This window comes from Sciurus vulgaris (assembly GCF_902686455.1).
Source record: "Sciurus vulgaris genome assembly, chromosome: 5".
Classification (NCBI taxonomy): Eukaryota; Metazoa; Chordata; class Mammalia; order Rodentia; family Sciuridae; genus Sciurus; species Sciurus vulgaris.
The window spans coordinates 99,881,054-99,902,790 of NC_136465.1; the positions used below are offsets into that span (position 1 = coordinate 99,881,054).

The following is a 21,737-nucleotide window of genomic DNA, read 5'->3' on the forward strand; positions in this document are numbered from 1 at the left end:
TGGGATCCCTCTTCCTCGTATTCCATGGGGAAGGGGCCATCAGGGTCTTTGTCAAGCTTCTGTGTTGTGCCCAAACTGTTTAGTACAACCTGCTTGCACTAGTTTTTGTATTCTATTCACCCTTGTTGTAACTACATGACACCCTTTATTATAAAAAATCTTCTGATTATGAGACATTACCTGAAAAGTTATATCCCAACTGTACCTGGAAAGAATTATCTGCAAAGAATCTGAAAGAGAGAGCTTCAACCAGTATCCTTGGAAGCGGGTCTGGAGCCTCTAACATAAAACTCGAGTTTCTAAATAGACACATACAAATATTAAAAATCACAGAACTATATAGTTTCTAAGATAATTTTTTCCAAAAAAGAGGAAAATGTCCTTGATCTGAGATATTTAAAAAAAAAAAAAAAAAAAAAAAAAACTCTTGACATTAACACTCTTGTGTTAATGAACTGAATATACAAAGAAGGAAAGAGCAGTGTTCCTGAATTCACACTGAATTCTTGCAGTGTACTAACGCTCCGATTTCTTTCTGGGATTCATGATCTAAAAATATACCTTTATTGTTATGCTGATTATTGGGGCCATCAAATTAATTTAGAAATGCTTCTTTGGTGCCCATCAGCTTGGCAGGCATTCAAACTCCTCTGGGGCATTACAAGTAGTTTAGGGGAATGGACCTTTCTATATACTAAACCTGGCTTCAGGGGTATTCCTGAGCTCCAAGCCAGCTGGACAGGATCTGAAGGAGGATTCTGAGCTCTGCCTGTGACCATGGTGTGATTGATATGTAGGTACAGTGCTCATGGAAGGCCTAAGCTTGCTACTTCCTACTTTTTGGTTTTAAACAATGTACTGAAAGTATGACTCCATCTGGGCACAGTAGTGCATACCTGAAATCCCACATACTGGGGAGGCTGAGGCAGGAGGATTCCAAGTTCAAGGCCAACCTCAGCTTAGCTTAGCGAGACTCTTAAAATAAGAAAGACTGGGAGATTTAGCTCAGTGGTAGAATGCCTCTTGGTTCAATCCCCAGTATGAAAGAAAAGGAAGGAAGGAAAAGAAAATGTAGTTCCACAGCATTTACATCTAGATTACTAATCAAAGTGACCTAGTAATTAAACTTGTGCAGCTAATCAATCAGAAAAGATTCGCAGAGCACTGTATTCATTAAAGGACATGAAGCATCCCTGCCACCCTCTGAGATTCCCTCAGCACAGCTGTATGTCCCTCCTCATGCATCATCTCGTGATCTTGTTGGATTTCTTGGTCCTTTCCCAGTGTATCTTCTGCCTGGACGGTATGAGAAAGAAAAGGGAAAGCACAATTCTAAGAGATTGGCTTTATTTCTTTGTTTGGCTTTATTTCTTTATTTCTTTATTTATTTCACGCTTTAAAAAGCGTGAAGTCATAAAGATGCTGTCCAACCATTAAATTAATGTCCTTTAATTGTCAACTCTCAGTCAAAAATAAAGTCATCCATATACTCTAAATATCACAAATTTAAAGTTTTTGTGAAATGTGCATGTAAAAGCCTTGTTTATCTTGATTTTAGTCATTCTTGGATCCTAGGGATTTTCTTATTCTTTTTCAGCACTTAGATTATTTATGTCACTTCAAGTGTGTCCCACCCAAAGTCTTATGAGGGATTGCTTCTACAGCTGGCCTCTGATAGAATTACATTAGTCAATTAAAGGTCTTAGGTGATGGACTAGATGTGATGGTTACCATTAAAAGAAACATTTATAATTCCAAAAATGTGTAGGTAAAGATTTATATGAGAATGTATACATCAGTTTTGTCCAATAATGATCTAGAACAAGACTGTCATTTTATCTAATTTTTGGTGAATGTAAAAAAAAAACCCAAACTTTGTTGTTGTTGTGTTTAGTTGCGGGGGGGTGGGCATACATTTTCCTCAGGCTGTGGACTGTTTTGCTGTTCTGATGCTGATCATCTACCCATTTTTTACTTTAAACTGAGCCTTGTCCCCAGTTTTTCATTGCACTGAAGAGTGTACTACAAATAGAAAATCTGTCTCTTACCCATGTGGACAGTTAGAACCGAAGACAGAAATTTAGAGTAGAAACATGCCCTTTGCTTATGGTCAAATGGTACCCAAGTCCTTGGCCCAGATATCTCAATGAATATGCTGCTGGGTTCATCTGAAATCCCTGTTTCTGACTGTCTAAGCAGTCCTTGCTTCACTTCTGTATATAGGATCCTTTAAAAATCAGTACAGTATTTTACTCTGAGTAGGTATTTATGGAATGAGCCATTATATGCATTAGAATCAGTTAAACATAAATTTTTTTCTCTTTTTATGCACTACTTGACATCAAAAGCAAAAAGAGGTAAGTTGGCTATAAACATGTAGGTGAACCTTGTTTTCCTTCATAGCTTCATTCCTGAATAGCTTTTGTTCAATTAAATTTTTATAAATCAAATCCTATTGCATTAGGAAGCTTGTAATTGTAAATCCTTATCTTTTTTGAAAAATGTATAAGCACCTTCTGTAAACTTAGATTTTTAAAATATCCACTCTTTACATATATTGCTCTTCCTTTAAGTTGTACTTATGGTTTAATTTATAGGACATATTCGAAACACTTAGTTTTGTTTTGGGTTTCTGAATTGTTTCCCCCCAAAATGTGGATTGCATGTGATAAGTATCTCTTTTCTTAAAAGGGGAGGAAAAAAAAAAAAAAAAAGCCAAGAAACTGACATGGACGAAAGCCTATAATTTTCAGACCCATCGATTTACAGAAGAGGATGCCCTGAGCCTCTCAGAACATATTCTAGTGTGATTTTTTTGGCAATGATTTTTTTTTAAATGAAGACAATATTAAATAAGAAAATCAAACACATTTCATCGAGTGGTGTCTCATATATTTTTCTTGTCTGGGGTCTAATTTCACAAGTGATCTTTTCAGTGGGTTCTTGGTTGTAGCTCATTTAATGTACTTCTCTTTTGTGTCTTTGATGATGAATTCATTCTGCCATTTCAGAGGAGAAGCTGGTCTTCATTTGCTATTATTGGCTTACCAAGAACAGACCACCACACCACCTTGAATTAACTATGTGCCCGCTGGCATTGCTCTTGAGAAGGTCATTTCCAAACAAAAGGCTGGGTTTTAAAAGCTGATTAATTGGTGTAAGAAGAGTGTACTTTTCCCTCTTAGTGCCACTGTGCTCAGTTCCTCCTCCCACTTCACACTCCACGTCTCTCCTGCGTAGGCTGTTGATGACACACACGTTCATGGTTTAATTGTAAGTGGTGTAGAAGCACAAAGGTGACTAGACAGCAGGGCATTTTCATATTTCTCTTCTGAAAAATTTGAAATAAAAGTGAATTTTTCTATGAATACCAATCAATTTGCTTTTTCAGTTAGCCATATGATATTCATTAAGACAGGAAATGGAAAGTTGGGTGAAAGTTTTTGTCTAATCAATAATCACTGCAAATCCAAAAAGCTCCCTCTCTCTTAGCAAGTCATGTTCTGATTCTACACCGTTGAAGACAATTTTAATGCTTGTCGCCAAGTTGTGATAAACTAGATGCAGTTGTCGCTTATGGGAGGCATAGCCAGATGCTTTTTAAGATTTTGTCACCAGGCCTTATTTTTGCATGATCTATATTTTTTAAAAATTATGTGTTTCAACAATTCTTTTTGTTCTCTTAAGGTTATTAACGAATAACAATTGTTTCTGACTGTCAAGGGTATAAACATAGAATGGAATTTGCTGTTAAACACTGATGTAAAGAGAAGTCTGAAGTGTGTGGTGATATCAATTAGCAGATTACTTACACCCCTGAGAAGTTGGAAATTATGCTGTTGTCTTATCCGTGGGTTCTTTCAGAGAAACATGTGATTATGTTTGTCATAAAGGGATGAGATGGCCAACTCTATGTGTTTGATTAAAAAACGTCAAAGGTTGTTCACACTTATGCACTTTTATTAGTATCAATGTACCATTAAACTCATCATTAGATAATTTTTAAGATTTCATCTTTTCCTAACTACTATAAAATATTAGTATTTGTGTATTTCTATTTCATGTTCTTCTTACTTTATCACACATCTATCTCAAGTTTTCCTCATTTTTTTCTAAATTCTCTCTATGTCTGTCTTTTCAATTTATGTGTTTAGGAGTCCATAGGACTATTAAATGTTCAAGTTGTTACTATAGGGAGAATATACTTGATGCTGCTTTCCATTAACTTTTCTGTTAATTCATTAACACACTATTAATCATTTTGTAGATTTAGTGAGGAATTATTCAGTATTAATGTTATTTGACACTTCTTAAATAATGAGTTTAAATATTATCTTCAGTATTTATGTACCAGAGTCTTATACTATAATGGCTCAAATTATCAGAAAAGAAAAAATGTTATGACTACACTAACTTTAAAAACTTGCCAGATACCATGTCATACCCCTTTGATCCCAGCTATTTGGGAGGCTAGGGCAGGAGAATAGCAAATTCAAGTCCAGCCCAGGCACTTTAGTGACACCCTCTCTCAAAATAAAATAAAAAAGGGCTGGGGCTATAATTTCGTGATGCTAGAGCACCCTTGACTTCAATCCCCAGTACAGGAAAAAAAAAAAAAAAAAAAAAAAACTTTATCAGACATATTGAAAGATGTTGTTGTGATGGCAGAAATGTCTGAATTGAAAGCTCTCCCTTCTGGTGGATCTTTCAAACATTGATTGAAGTCCTAACAATGAAACAAATCTAAGGATCCTTTAAGGATTGCAGGTATTTTTGAACCACATGAAAATTCTCTAAGCAAACGACTGTGGAAAAACAAAGAATTATTACACAGGGTCCTGCCTGCTGTGGGAGATCAGACATACTGTCAGGAAAGTAGTTGTCAAAAGTTGGACAAGAAGTGCTGAAGGAGATAAGGTCAGGCTGAAGGAGTTTAGAGGAGCAGAAGTTTCCTTCTAGACAGGAACTGGTTGGCTCTGAAGTCTGAGAGACCAGGAGCACTTGAGATGAATGTAATGACAGGAACAAATGGCCATGGAAATGAGTTCACCATATGGCTGTCTTGGCCTTTCTTGATTGACTGCTGTTATAACTTTGTTTCTTGAATCTGAAAACTGCTAAGCCATGATTCCCCCCATTCCCCTATCTCTTGTCTCATCAGTAGACTCTGCATGTTTTCACAAACATCCTCTCCCTGGTCTTCTTGCAACCCCTGCAAGACTAATATCTCATTTTCTCACTTATCAAATAAGTGAGGCTTAAAAACTGAGGCTTAAAATGTTTCCATCATTTTTTAGTGTCACTCCACTACTGGTTGGCAGAGAAGTGGTCCAAACTTGTAGGTCTCTCTGAGGGACCCCAGGTCCCATGCCAAGAGGAGATTTGCTAATGCAGAATGAAGACAAGACAATAAAGGCCACAAGAAGTTGTTGCAGAAGCGTCATTGGCAAGTGGAGGGGGGAATGACTGTGGTTAGCCTATTATCCATAACTGTGATCTTGTTTAAAATCCTCACTTAAGACCTGAATGTATCTGTAAAATTGTCAGTTACCAGTTATGGAGAGTGCTTTGTGCTGTTATCCACCAACATTCAGAATTCCTGAGTTTGGGAGACTTGTTTGTAATTACACAATTTTTCTATCTCCACCTTAGTGTATAGTATGTAGAAATTTATATTTTCTACTAATGTAATTACAAATCCTTAAATGTGATTTTCAAATTTCACATCCTATCATCAGTTTAGTTCCCCCGATACTACTGATTTGGACATTTTCTCTTTTCTTCTCTCTAACATGCTTTTTGCTAAGAAGAAAATCTGCTGAAATTCAAGTGCATATTTTCATTCATAATTTATAAGGCTAGCCTCATGTATATATCATTTTGCTTTGAGTTTTCTTCCATTTATTTCAATCCTTGGAGAGCCTGGAGACTAGAAGAACCTGAGAGAACTGTGGCTATTAGGGTTTATTTGTACTGCAGAGCATTCTTGGCAGAGGCAGCAGAAGTAATACCTGCTTCCACTTTGGAGCAAGTACTAAAGGCTCTGTTTCAGTTTGCTCAGGCTGCCATTACAGAATACCACAGACAGAGCAACTTAGACAAATAAATTTATTTTTCACAATCCTGGAAGTTTTGAAGTTCAAGTTCAAAGTGCCAGCAGATTTGGTTTCTCCTGAGGCCTCTCTCCTTGGCTTGCAGATGGTTGCCTGTTGCTAGAGCCCCACGTGGTCTTCCTCTGTGCATGAGCAACATTGTGTCTCTGTAATCTCTTTACACAAGGGCAGGAGTCAGATTGAATTAGGGCCAAGCCTAACCGGTGTCATTTTAACTTAAATCACCCTGCTAATGGCCTCATCTGTCTCTTTGAGTTTTTATAAGGATCAAAGAATCTTTGCATGCAAAGTACTTGGCCTCATAGATGTTCATATGTATGTGTGTATGCATACATTTACATATATACACGTGTGTGTGCATGTATGTATATGCATATATCTATCACTTTATAGATATTATGTTATCATTATTTCTCATCCTTTTTCCTTCTACTCTTCTTCTGCTTGTTCTTCCTTTTTCCGTCATTACCCAAAATCCATGCCCAGACTTGCGGAAAGAAGATGGATATCCTTTCCCCTCCCATAAGGACTTGAAAGAGAATGCCTCTATGCTTTGATCATTAACCATGCTGTGCTGATCTTAAGACAGTCCATAACTCTGTCAATTTCCTATCTAGTATCTTTCATAATTAAATAATCTTGCTTTTCTACTTACTGTTAATTAGTCATCTGTGAAAGGTCTTTGATGAATATTAACCGTTACTCCAACTATGTGGTATCTACTTGAAAATAGCAGTGATGTCATATTCTATGCAAGCAATTCAATTGTTCAAGGAGATTTAGTAAACTTTTCTTTTTTTTTTTTTTTTGGTACAGGGGATCGAACTCAGGGGCACTTGACCACTGAACCTCATCCCCAGCCCTATTTTTGTATTTTATTTAGAGACAGGGTCTCACTGAGTTGCTTAGAGCCTCGCTTTTGCTGTACGGGCATGTGCCACCTGCCCAGCCTTAGTAAACTTTTTAAAATAGTCTTGAAACAGTACACCAAATTGACAAAGATGACTGAATGTCTCACAAGAGGCGCATGTGCACTTTGTACCATGAACTTGCATTTCTCCTTTCGAGAATAAGTATATGAGTCATCATTCTCAAAACAAGAAAGCACACATCCCTTTCCTTTTCATTTTTCTTATTCAAGGAAAGATATTAAAAAGTCATGGATATATGAAAGAGAAAGGAAGAGGTGCCCAGGAAGAACAAGAGCACGGAAAGAAGAGGATCAATACTAAGTGCGCTGGGAGAGAAGATGTAGAAAGAGTTTTTATACAGTGGAAAAGTGAAAAATTTCTCTGAACTGTAGACTAACAAACTTGATCCTAGGCAAGTTTCATATATAATGGGGATTGCTAAACACCAACAAGAATCCCATGCCGGGAGAGAAGATGTAGAAAGAGTTTTTATACAGTGGAAAAGTGAAAAATTTCTCTGAACTGTAGACTAACAAACTTGATCCTAGGCAAGTTTCATATATAATGGGGATTGCTAAACACCAACAAGAATCCCATCAAGAATGACTTTTGGGGTTTGGGGGTGCAGGTCAGTGATAGAATGTTTGTCTACCATGTACAAGTCCCTGAGTTCAGTTCCCAGCACAGCGGGAAGGAAGGAAGGAAGGAAGGAAATGATTTCTGCTAGACTACCCTCATCCTCTCTCATAAAACCTGGGAAAGTAGAACATAGTATAACTGAACCTTGACAAATAGACAATTAGGTATTTTTAAATATTTTTGAGACTCAGAGAGAAATCAATTCCTGATGGTAAGATAATTTTTTGATTCATAACTGGTTGGATGACAGATACAAAGGGTCCAAACTCATGGGTATTTATAAAATGTGATCTCTATTGGCCACCCCCTACTCTTAGTTGCTAATCTTAAGATAAAAATATCAAAAATCATGATTAGCACATTTTCTGATTTGTGAGACAAAAACAAAATGGGAAAGGAAGAAGATAATGCTAGATGACAGGATAGGACTGGGGGATGTAGCCCAGTGGTAAATCAATATATGGTTCCGTATATTGAAAATATTTTCCTCATTATGGGAATAGTGAAAATAAAAATCCAGAATTTGCTAAGAATGAAAACGGATGACTAATGTAACATTTGCAGGAAAGATCACATGTCGATTCAGCTAATACTTTCCTCTCTTGTTTTCTATCTCTCTCTCTCCTTTTTCCTGGTCCTGGGGATGCATCCCGGGGCTTCCCTCCGCTAAGCATGCATTCTATCACTGAAAGACATCTCTCTTTTCTGCCTTCCTTCCTACTTGATGCTTTTGTTTATGAGGAATGTCACATGAAAATACTCTTCCTGTGCTTATCAAGATTCTAGATGCTTTTCCCTTTAAGATTCCTTTTTGGCCCTGCATAGTAGTTACCCTGGGAGCACGAACAATCTCTTAAATATACTGTGACATTTCTCAGGCCTGTGAGTGATAACTTAGAATATTATCAAATTCGGTTCTGTTTGGTTCACTTTTTTACTTATGATGAAGTAACATTACTCTCAGTAGAGACCATAAACAGTGTGTAGTTGCTGAGAACATATCTGTTAGATGTCAGCTCAGATGTCACATCTCAGGAAGCAGTCTCTGACCATTTAGATTTAGTTTACTTAATGCCAGGCATGGTGGCACATGCCTGTAATCCCAGAGGCTAGGGAGGCTGAGGCAGGAGAATCACAAGTTCAAAGTCAGCCACAGCAACTTAACAAGACCCTAAGTAATGCAGTGAGACCCTGTCTCTAAATAAAATATAAGAGGGGCTGGGGATTTGGGTCAGTGGTAAAGTGTACCTGGGTTCAATCACTGGTTAAAAAAAAAAAAATTGTTTTAGTTGAGTTGGTTAGATTTAATCTAATGTGTCTGCAGGTTCAGCTCAGCACTTGGCTCGTACAATCCTAAATTCAAAGCCTTTCTTCCCCTTAGTGAATTTGCCAAGTTGCATAAGTTGCCCTTCCTTCATCTGCAAATTGAATGAATAAAACAGGATTAAAGGAGAATGTGCATATTAAGTGCCTACATAGTGCCTGACACATGGCAAAGCCATAAATAAGTGTGGGATGCTGTTACCATCATCATCACCATCACCACCATCACCATCACCACCATCACACTTCCTGTGATTGCTCATTGAATGTTTGTCTTCCTCCATTAAGCAGCAACTATCTTCTCTGCTTACCTTTTGTTCCCACTGCCTAACACAGTTTCTGACATACAATTGGAGTTGAGTGAGTTGAGTGTTGAATGGTTGAGACAATCCTGGTGGCCAAACAACAGCAGTGGCTGCAGGGGGATCCACAGTGCCTGCAAAGAGTTTCAGCCTAGTTCCTTCAAGAGTGAGCCTGCCAAAGGAGGTCCTTGTCAGAGCCAGGAAGGTCATGGGGAGCCCACAGGATCTCAGCTAGAAGGGACTGTCTCCCTCTTTCAGCCACCCCCTTTCATCTTATCGCTAAGAGAGAGCTGCAGCTCAGCTGGGCTAGATGTGTGCATTACCGGAGGTCCATAGACCAGAGGAGAGAGATTTATTGAGTGGGAACGATATAAATAATTTTTAAAATTTTTGTCTGTCATCAACTTATCTGTGGAATTTCATTTTTATTTTCTGAGGATAGCACTTAGCTAAGTCCTTAAAAATAATAAATGTAAAATAATATTTAGCCAGAGGTGTTACTTCTAAAGAAGGAAAAATCATGTTCACTACAAATGTAAAGAATAACTACCACACATTAAACAGTTCACTAGGGGAGAGCATTGTGGTCCTGATCATCTGCCTTCTAAACTTTATCCCAAAGTATATTTTGAATGAATAACAATCCATGACTTTATTGGCAAAAAAAGAAAAAAGAAAAAAAGTATAATATATGTAAGATATTAAAAAAGATTTAAGTATTTTAATACTCTAATTCTAGTATTCTCATTCAGCAGAGGCAGTACTTGGCTTTAGAAGAGCTTCATTTATACCTCCCTCCCAATATAAAACAGAGATTCCAGAGTTATTTTCCAGGTTTCTTTACATTCATTGCATTTACCCAAATACACCACAGGAGGGCAACTCACAACTGGTTAACTTCAAAAGTGCACAATCTTGGCCTCATTTAAAATACAGTAGCTGTCTAAGCCAGGCATGGTGGTGCATCCTATAGTCCCAGCCCTAGAGAGTCTGAGACAGGAGAATTGTTTGAGACTAGCCTAGGCAACATAGCAAGAAACTCTCAAAAATAACCAACCAACAAACAAAAAAAGTGACTAAATTAGTCCAAGATATGCCTAAATTGCAAGCCATATAGAAAAGCTATTAGAAAAGACCAAAGGAGCAAAAATTAAAAACAAACAAACCACAAAGGTATGTATTCCTTAAGACTCTGAGTTTCTACAAAAGGGAATCTTTGGAGCTAATTAAGGTGAAACATGGATAAACAAAATGAAAGAAAAAAAATTTCCCCAAATATGAGAAAATAAATTTGTAATATTTGAAAGGTTTTACCAACATAATAATCTGAACACCAGCCACTCAACAAAATCAGATTTCCTTGATCATATAGTAAGCGATAATTAATGTTACTCTGCAACACAGGTCACCATTTAATAGAGCCCCTTCAGTAACAATCTCTTAAACGGACTAAATTCAAGCCTACCTTATATCATATTCTATATGGTATAATTTCAGTGTATTTCCAAAGTTTTGCATAAAAGCATCAACAATTTTCATGAATTTGGGTATTCCTTAGCTATGTAGAGAATATATTGGCTTTAGAACAAGTGATACTTATATATACATTTTTAAAGGTAAATGTCATTCATTCAAGGCTATAAATACAGAGTTTGTGGTAATTTTGTTTAAATGTTATCCACATAAATATAGGGGATGTGGTTTGCAAAACAAATATGTAAGTTAAACAGTTATCAAGAGGAAGTGCTTCAAAATTTTAAGAACAATTTTTAGTCTAACTCCAATTTTAACTTATTTGCAAAAATATTTTTGCATAAATATAATGTATGTGTTTCTAACTAGACTCTTGGGTGATTCTAGTACAGACTGATGTTTGATTTTTTAAAACACCAGGCACACGGTCTTCTTTGAAGCAGATGATTAACATAATTGATTGGCTATAGCATGGACTTTCACGAGCTATCATTTTGTTAACCTAGTGTGACTTCAAAATGGTAAAAACAAGACAAAGAACGGAGTTCCCATTAATTCAGGTTAACTTTCTCTGTAAGTCCAAGTTACTAACAATTTGCTGTATAATAAACATTCTGAGATTTCTGCTGACAATTCTCATTTTCAATATATAAAATCAATTTTCAGAAAACTGTAAAGATGATTTCCTTGCCCAATTATCCTTCTATGAAAAAGATTGTATTATATGCCTTTCTCAATGTACCTGTAGAATTGACAATATGCCCATAAATCCTGACAATAGGATCAGTTATCTCAATACATTCCATTTTAGAATAGCAGATTTGTGTGCTGTGCAAGTAACCACCATCATGTTCAAGTTCAGAACTTGAAGATCTTTTATTACTAGCTCCTTCCTTTTTAGAGGTATCAAAATACCAAATATGAATGGCTACGTGTCCTAATGTACTTGAAAAATCTCACTACTAATTTTATGTCACTAATTTTTTAATACAATATTTAATCAAGAAAAATACTATGTCTTTTCTATTGGCTTAATCAAGCTGTTTCTGTGTGAATGCATATTCCTCACTAAATCTCAGGCAGCTGCTTTAGTTACTGTTACTAACACCTTGCTCTGTCATCTCTTTGTATACATGTCTAATTTATCAGTTTCTTGTAGATTGTCAGCAGCCTGCTGCCTCCGTACCGCCACAGTGCTCACAACTAGCCGGGAGGCAAGACTGCCCAACTGTCAGGTAAATTCACACATCCTTTCTCTTCCCACCCAGCTGCATGTCAGATTCCCAGACACCCTCCATCGCCCCTTTCCAATGCCATAACTACCTATATATAATTATATTTTGCTACACATTCTTTCATGTATGGCCTTCATAAATAGTTTGCATTACCTGAAGTTCATATGTTCCCAAAGAAAATGCAAGACAGCTTGCATGTATGTCACCAGCAACTAGCTGGTAGACTGAAGGCTGCTTTCAGCTCCTGCCTGTGAGTAAATACTTGAATTAGTATTTCAAGTATTTGAATTAGTAGTTTCGATGCCTTTCAAAATTTAAAACCTGGAATTGTTAGGATATTTGTTCTGCTTTTTCTTCTGCTTGTCTTCTGTCCTTCAAATGCATTTCTTAGGCAAATCAACAGGAGGAATATAAAAACTAGATATGAAACATGTCTACTGTCTATTCCAGGATGGCTTTATGAAAGTGATTCTATTTTCTGTCTGCTCAATGCCCTCATCAAAACTGAGTTCGAAAGCTGAAGAAAAACCTCATAATTGACACTCAGAAAAGGGTATCTGTAGTGAAAGGCACTACATAGATTAACTGAAGAATTGTAAAGGCAAGTTTGCACACTCCCTGGACACTGAACTGAGAGGTTGCTGACAGTTCCTATTCCAGATGAAAGCTTTCCAAATCAGTCACGAGTTGACCTCCCCCAGGGTGAACTTGCACACAGCGTCATGGTGTCGGTCAGGACCTCCTCATCTCCATGGAATACTTCATCTCCCGTTACCTGGCCTTGCTGGTGCCAAGCTTTTATAGTCTGGCTGTGTCTTTATGGTCTGCTGATTAGTGTATTTTAACGTATCTGCTCTTCTGACCGGGGAAAGCTTCTTTTGAGCAGAGGCTGACCCAAACATATTTCTATGCACGTCCAAGGAATAGATATCAGTGACAGGCTACACGTGGTCACATGTTAGGGTAACTGGGCAACTACAAAGACAGAAAACCAGTAGCAGCCAAAGCCCAAGTATGGCATGGACTCTGAGACAGTTGTGCTGCCAGCTGTATAAGAGAAACTTGGAGTAAGAGAAAGGAGTATTATTAAAGAGTTGCCAACTAGGGTCTTCCAATTGATGTCTCCTGGTCAGCTATTCTCACTAGTTCCAGCAAGAGGGTTTTTGTTTTGTTTTGTTTTTTTCCTAGAAAGGTTCTTTGCTAATATACCAATGCCATTTAATATCAGCAGTCAACACTTAATTCATTTTCATTCTGCAAATAGTTGAATATAAGTATAAATGTTCAAATCCATCTCAGTGGGATTCTATAGTCCAGCATCCACCGTCACCCAGGATACTGCTGGACACATGACAGATGTTCAATAAATATTGATCATATGAATGAGTGAATGAACTCTGGACTCAGTTGGCGTGGTTTCGAATCCTACTTCTAACACCCAATGTTGGAAGTTTCTTCAGCAACTAAAATTCTGTATCTTCACTTGTAAAATGAAGAAGAATAGATATTGGGGGAATTTAGTGAGACATGGCCTGTTTTTTCCACTCAATCTCTATTATCAGTACTAACTTCTTTTCCTTCTTTCTTTTCTTTTCTTTTTTTTTTTTTTTTTTTGTTGGTAGACATAATACCTTTATTTATTTATTTTATGTGGTGTTGGGGATCGAACCCAGTGCCTCACATGTGCTAGGCAAGCGCTCCACCACTGAGCTATTACACCAGCTCATCAGTACTAACTTCTTACCTAACTGATTCTCAAGAAAAAGATCATAGCCTCTCCAATTTGCTTGGACACAGAGAGAAGCCTATTGTTTTAAGTGTTTCAATGAGATAGGAAACAAAAAGGCTGGGAGGAAATGTTTTAAATTTTATTTCATCTTTTTTTGAAAACTGGTGTGACTAAATTATTCTGTGACCCAGTTCCATTTCTTCTACGATTACTGAATGTAGGCTGTTTGCTCCTCCATGGGGATGATTTTCTTGAAAGAAAAAGCAATTTAATGAATTACAAATGTTTCAGTTTCTGCCCACATGAATACAGTGTGGTCCAGACCCAGCTTCCTCCATTCCTTGTTGTGGTTGACACAGAGAAATGATTAAATGTATGGTGTATGCCTGGAATTCCAGGCACTTGGAGGCTGAAGCAAGAAGATCACAAGTTCCAGATCAATCTCAGCCATTTAGCAAGACTGTCCCAAAATAAATAATAAAAAGGGCTGGGGATATATAGCTTAGGGGCAGGGCCCTGGGTTCAATCCCTTCTACTGGAGGAAAAAAAAAAAGAAAGAAAGAAAGAAAAGAAAGCAAAAAGAAATGTTTAAACACACATGAACTGGAAAAGACTGACTTCTTTGCAGAGTTGCTGGGATTTCGACTGACTGTGTTCCTACCCACACCCACTACCAAGTGGGTAAAAGTTAATGCCTTCAACCCCTGTTCACTCCTTCCTAACAGAAAAGATAAAACATAGCCAACATTACAATTCATATTGCATTCCAGACAGGGGTTAAGTTCTTCACATGTATTAATCATTACACCTCCCTCATAAGGTAAGCACAGTTATACCCATTTTAAAATGAGAAAATTGAGTTCAAGGTGTGTCAAATTACTTGTCCAGGGTCACACATTCTGAACATAACAGCACAATGACCCAACACCCATCCTACTGCTCTGCAGAGGGCAGGACCCCTCCCTCACTTTACTTAAAGTGGGAGAAGCAAGAGTATTTAAATTATCCACGTTGATTCCTTTCAAAAGAAATGTTTGTTTAATGAAAGAATGAGAAAATTTGCTACAAATTGTTGAGTGATTTCTGATTAGGTGTTTTCTGTTGCTCATTTTGGAGAAATTTTGTACTTCCCTTTGTTTATACACTTATTTGAGCCCTGCCCTCTCCCCCCTCCCCCCTTGCTGGGAATCCAACACAGGATTTTGTGCTGGGCAAGGACTGAGCTATACACCCAGCCCCATATTCACATAAGTTGTATGACTTTTTCATAATAGAATATTTCACACTTGAAAATGTAGAATTTTTCCATACATCCTTTTTACAAACTGATTCCATTATAGGGCTAAATTATCAAAAATTGTATGGGTGATTTCATAATATGAAAGGAATACCCAAGGTACTGGAGCCTTGGATATACTACTTAAATATATAGAGGTGTTTGGTATTTAGCCCATCTCTATTCCTATCAAGTAGTTATTTTCTTAGAAAATGAAAAAAGAAAAACTTTCTCAAAATAATATCCAACTTTATGACATAATAATGGTTTCTAAGTTTATTGTTTATAATATGGTCTTCAAGATCAATAGAGGGAAGGAAGCTTTGGGTGGGGAGAGGGAAGGGGAAGGACAGGTACTGGGGTCTGAATCAGAACACAATATATGCCAAGCTTGTATAATCATGTCAAAAGGGATATTACTGTCATGCATAACTATAAAGAACCAATAAAAAAATTTTAAAAGAAAAAAAAGGAACAATTTCTTAGGCTGCAAACCATGAATATATTTCTTAAAGGCTAGTTTATACATAATATGCAGTGTGATTTCATTTCATGCAAATATGTAATAGTAATACTATGAAGTTATTTAAACTCTTGCTTTATGTCAGAAGTCTGAAATGATGAAAATAATCGTAAGTCATCATGAATGATACTATGTCAGGGTGCAGGGCCAAGTGAACTATAACCCACACCCAAAGTGTTGACACACATGTCAGTTAGCTGCGAAAAAAAAAACTTGCCTTCCTTTATCAAAGAAAGTATTGAATCACACAAGGTCTTCAAAAATGCATCTTTCTTGCACAATGTGACTATGCATTGCTTGCTATAATTTATTTTGTATAACTTATTTAATTCCCTAAAATGGAATCAGTTCTAACTCATGCAGATTTGCAGAAAGAAACTGTTAGGTCTGTGGGAAAATCTGTCTGATGTAGCAGTAACCTGCTGTTTCCCAACCATCTGACTGACCATCTGCGAATGTTAATCTTGCTGTGCGTTGTTTTCTTCCTTTTAAAAAGATTTTTAAAATTGATAAATAATACCAAGTTCTTTTGATGACGTTCCAGTTCTCCTGTGTTTATGTACCACACATTTTTAAAATATGCAGGAGAATAACTTTTACCATTGGTTCTAACAAACGTAGGACATGATTCTCCTTTTAAACTAAGTGTACACATGCAAAGAGCTTGGGAAGTAAAGATAACTTGAAGCAGACTAGATATTTGGTTTAATTATGATTTTATATTAAAATTCAAGATAGATATGAATGTACTTTCAGTACCACAGTTTAGAATGTATTTAATACTAATTTTTAATTATTTCAATGATATTAGCTTTAAAAAGTATTTAAATTAGTTAATAATAATAACAATATTGATAAACCTTGAATAGTTCCCTCAAACATTCCTGACGGGAGTGAACTATATGATACTGCATTTCATAATATATGGGGACACAACGGTTTTAGAAAAATGCCCATCTTAGCTGTATTTCATGCTGCATGCCTATAGGCCCTGCTACTTGTGATGCTGAGACAGGAGGATTGCTTGAGCCCAGGAGTACAAGAGCAGCCTGGGCGCAATAATCATCTCAGAAAAATAAGAGAAAAATCCCCCTGGTGTCCTTTCCCCAGTGCTAGTAACATTTGAAAAGATCTGAACCCCCAAAAGTTTTTAGTTTTACCCTAGGAAATTCAGTTATTTTGCTTCCTCATTCTTCAAGATTACTCAAGATATTGATGAGCTTGAGTTGTTTAAACTGGAAACCCATAGAGGTGACAGTCAATCATTTGGAAGGCCACATCATTTACTTAACAAATGGAAAATGTTATAAAACTCCTCAGTTGTTTTTATACCACAGATGCTAAAGCAGGTAGGAGAAACTCAGAATGAATTAGCCTTCCACAAGCAAATTAATTATCCCATTGAATTCAGATCCACTAGGGAACTGTAGAAGCCCCTAAACTCTTAAGGCTGTAGTCCATCTTCCAGCATCACCCAAATCAGTGGAGAGAGCCAGGCCAGCAACCTGGGAGGATGAGATAGGTGGATCACAAGGCTGAGATCAGCCTGGGCAACTTAGTGAGACCCTGTCCCAATTAAATAAATAAATAAATAAATAAATAGGGCTGGGAATGTAGCTTTGTACCTTAATGTTAGTGCACCCCTGGGTCCAATTCCTGTACTATAAAAACAAACCAAATCACTGAAGTGTGGGTGCTTATAAGAAATGCAGAATCTCCGGTCCTACCCAGATCTACCAAATCAGAATCTACCAATATCACCAGGCGATCTGTATGCATATTAAAATTGAAATGCATATAAAGATGTATGCATATTAAAGTGACTTTGGGGCCAGAGTTCACATGTAATGTCTCTAACATGTTTTTTCTTTTTTTAAATGTGTGGTTTTGAAAACCACAGTTGTCTTGTCATGCTTTGGATTTAAACTATTTTCTGTACATAACTTCTATCATGTTTTAAAAATGTCTGTGAAAACATTGGTCTGACCCTGAGGGTCTGGCCGCCCCTGGGCGGTGCGTTTCCTGCTGACCAGCTTGTTTCTCATTTTCAGTCCTGACGTAGCTCTCCCCGAGGAGCAGCCACATTCCAGCTCGCAGTGCGCCCCTCTCCACTGTCTCTCCAAGCCTCCTTACCCCTAGTCTCCAGCTCCTGTGGACGAACATCTGGGCTGAAGGTTCTGTAGCCACTCGCAGGATACTGCCCACGCTCCGGGGGGGTGTTCTTCTCGGTGGTTAGCTGTACATTCGGATAAGTGTCCATCATCTTGGAAGAGGAGAGAAAGTTGAGAAGAATGACAAAAAAGCACAGAACCTGGTGTGATTAAACGTTTTATGGTTCCTCAGAGTCACTGATAAACTTCTCCAATCAAACGGCTACCGTTCAGTTAAATTTCAAAAATTACAAAGAAACATGAAATATGTATCTCAGATGGCTGGCTTACCTCGATAGCATAAGAGAGACCTAAGACAATGTAAAATACGTATATTGTAAAATCATCTTTCCTCACGCTCCAAATTCAGCTGTAGAAGTTGATTCTGATATTTTCGGTCATTGATATTTATTTTGTACTTTATTTGCTATGTGATTTATGTCTATAAAAATAATTTCTGTGAGAGGTGGATTTATTCATTTATTTTCAAATAAGCATAGTTTGCTCAGTTAAGTATGAGTTTTAATTTAGTTTGAAATCTGGAGCTGGCCAGACTGTGGTCATTTTTCTTGCACAAAATGATAAATGTGGTGCATCAGAATGTTAACAATAACTGTATTTTGCTGCTACACTGATTATTTATGCACTTATTTTCTAATCAGTAGCTCATTAACTGCTTTTTTTTTTTTTAAACTAGATTTCTTCACTGGACATTATTAAGTAAACCCGAGAAAGAGACTGTTTTGATTCATTGACTTATTCAAGTTTTGATGGCATCTTCAATTTTTTAAAATTGCAGTTGCGTAGATGTACTGGTGCTGCTTCTTTGTACGTATGTACGTTGTGATGATGTTATGGAAGGCTGAACAACCTGAAGGGAAAAAAAGGTGTGTTTATTTAATGACCGGAATTTTTTTTTTTTTTTTCTTACTTCTTCCAAATTCAGGGTCCTACTATGAGTTTTTCCTCCTAAAAGGTATCAAGAACAAATGAGAAAATATATACATAGATAGATGCAAGGTCGCTTTGGCTAGTTTATTTACCAGAAAGTGTTCAGATTTTGATTAAAATTGTATGTTTTGTTGTTGTTAGGTTTTTTCATAATGAATCTTCCTTGCCAAAAAAAAAAAAAATAGATAATAAATCTTAGCTCATTGTCTACTTTTGACAAACACTCAGGTGCCTACAATCATTATATTATATTGAGATAAGACATGTTCCTAGTTAATTTACAGATTCTGCTAGGTAACTTTTATGACTTGATTTAAGGCAGTGGATTTTCATAGCAAAATTTATTTTGCACATAATCTGACAAACAAGGAAACAGCTAATTGAGCTGAAAGGTCTAACACTAGGGCTCCTTAACTCTCAAGTGCTGCCCACACAACTGCTCCTAGCCCTGATTCCTTGTCTTTGTCAGGTAGCCTTAACTTATTTACAACCATAAGGGTTTCACCTTTTCATGTAACTTCTCTTCAGGACCGTTACGGTCCCACTGTTAACACGAAGGACAGTTCATAGTCCAGGACACTAGCAGTGGAGGTTTAGGAGCCACTCAGCTTACAGAGTGGAAGTGGGTGACACATTCATAGAGGGGCCCATCAGAGGCCCACTGGTCAGTCATAAAGCACATTGCAGGAGCCTCTGTCAGTCATTTGCCTGATAAGTAGTGGTCATTACCAAAGCAACCAAGAGGTTTTGTGTTCCTTGTGTGAGTGCTACTTTCAACAGTCCTTTCTTATGCAACTTGGAATAAATAGTTGAAATCTTTACCAAAAGAGAGATTCAGGTTCAAGTACAGAAACAAGCAAAGCAGATCTTCACGAAAGCCCTAGTCACAGTAACCTAACATGCTCGATCCTGCCGATCCTGCCTGCATTCCCTTGCTGTTTCTACATATATCCCTCATTTTGATAGTGTTGCATCTGCCTGCCACCAGGATTAGTGAGGCAGTGTGGATTTTATTAGCGTTTGATTCAAGAACGCTTGCCACACACACACACACACACACACACACACACACACACAACTTTTTTGTTTTCTTTCTTTCCTTTTTCAAGCATCATGTGTTTGGACCTGAAAAGTGGCATAGCTGCTAAGTTGACTTTGTGCCTGAGGGAAAACATGCCTTTTTAACAAGTACCTCAGAACATTTTTCTGTTTGCCTCATGGATTTTGTCTGGTGAGATGGGAACTCAGCAGTCAATCTTGCTTCTGTGTAACCACACGACTGTCCTGTTACCGGGGGCTGTATTTATTCTTGTTCCCTTATCTGGATTTAGGTCCCAGTGAAAAGTGAGTCATATACAGAACATTTATTTCTTTCAGTATGAAATCTATTATAAACTAGTTTTATTTTAGTTCTTTATCTGAATAGAGTGGAAAATGCTTGTTTTGAAAAATTAACTATAAAATACTAATTTTAGTGGAAATTTGTCAAGAAAATTTAAAAACTGGGAAATAAATTTTTCACTTTCAGCACAAAATTAGGTGGTAGTCCCTAAGCAGTAAGAGAGAATACCATGTATTTACAGTGTGGCATCATTTAGTACAGTTTAAATTGAGCCATATTTATATTTATTTATAGGCATTTTAAATGAATAAATATGTGTACTGTTGGTAAGAATCAGTGCCTGTAAAGATAACATCAGGATCCAAAAGGAAATTGAAAAAGTGAAGAACTAGTGAAAACCATAAAGGATGAACCTTATTAATTAAAGACACATTTGGGGAGGAAAACAAAATTGAAGAAAATACAGTATATAGTGGCTAAGTGTTGCAAACATGGTGAGCAAAGATGAAAGGAATCTAGCAAGAGTGTTTAGCAGAATAACCAAGTAGAAGTTTTGTTTAGATTTTGTTTTTGACTTTGTTGAGATGCTGTCTCACTGTGCTGCCCAGTTGGTCTTAAACTCCTGGGCTCCAGTGACCCTCCAGCCTCAGCCTCCTGAGTGCTGCCTCTCCTGACCCAAGCAGTTTTTTCAAAAAGGAAGCACAATTACAATGCTGAAAAGAATAGTTAGTATGCAGAAATGCTTTCTTACTAGGGATTTTTCTTAATTAAAAAAAAAAAAAAAAAAACAGTAAAATTAAAAGGAGCAATAAATTGCCTTGGGCCTAAGTGCTCAGGGGCATAAAAAACGTTGGATGAATCTTTCCAATCAATTCACATTTTATCAGGTTCCTTTCCAAAAAAGGGAATTTGTGGAACTTTGCAAAAACAGAAAATTCTTAAACAGTTAAGAAAAGACTTGGATATACTTTATGTAGCTGAAGGAAGAGCATGTACAATAGTGATCTTCAAGAAAAGAGAAATTTTAGCAAGTGATAGACCCTGGCGATAGATACTCCTGAGACTAGAATAAGAAAGTCTTCAGTGTGAAGGATTCATACTAATTCTGGGAAGGAGGATTTTACAGTGAAAAATTCATCATTGGGATTGATAATCATAAGGAAGATATGTTTTCTTAAATTAACATTATTGGTGATCTAGCAAGCATTAAGTGGCAAAATATCTTACAATAATGTGTTATCATTATGGGAAGCTATAATCCTATGATTTATTTTTTAAAATACATTATAGTTTTACTGATAGTCATAAAGTATTTTATCCTTTGAAATAGGATAGTAATCTTACTTTCTCCAACATATTGGGTTTAAAAAGCTTTTGTTGGTATTATTTTTCCTCCCAGCTATATTTCATAAGATCTTTAAAGTTATCTAGAATGTAGCAGTTTTGCTACAAAAAGCCTCAATTGTTGGAATCTTAAAAAAAAAAAAAAAAAAATCTCCTCAGGAATACTTCAAAAAGAAAAGGTATGCAATCCCTCAGGGGAGACAAGTACCTCTTGAATTTTATCTTTACTTTTAAGAATCTTCAAGCTTTATGGTTGGCTTTTCCTATCCTGTGGAAATAAAACAGATAAATTCTGCTATTTTGAAAAGGCTAAATAAAACAGTGGTCCAACAAAATAGCTAAGATGTAAGAATTTTCTGATCTACTATATTAAATAAAATTCTCTCCAATTCTCAAATTAAGATTACAAAATAAGAAAATGAAGAA

The 21,737-nt window shown here is 36.8% G+C and overlaps 1 protein-coding gene across 1 annotated transcript in view; it reads left to right on the forward strand.

The window, feature by feature from the left end:
• BICD1 (BICD cargo adaptor 1) overlaps positions 1–20,769 on the forward strand; it is a 283,341-nt gene extending 262,572 nt beyond the window's left edge. Inside the window, 2 exon segments of the mRNA XM_079139326.1 lie at positions 11,921–11,996; positions 17,576–20,769. Of these exon segments, the coding sequence (XP_078995452.1) occupies positions 11,921–11,996; positions 17,576–17,663 (164 nt within the window). The 3' untranslated portion in view covers positions 17,664–20,769.
• Positions 20,770–21,737: the final 968 nt, after the last annotated feature.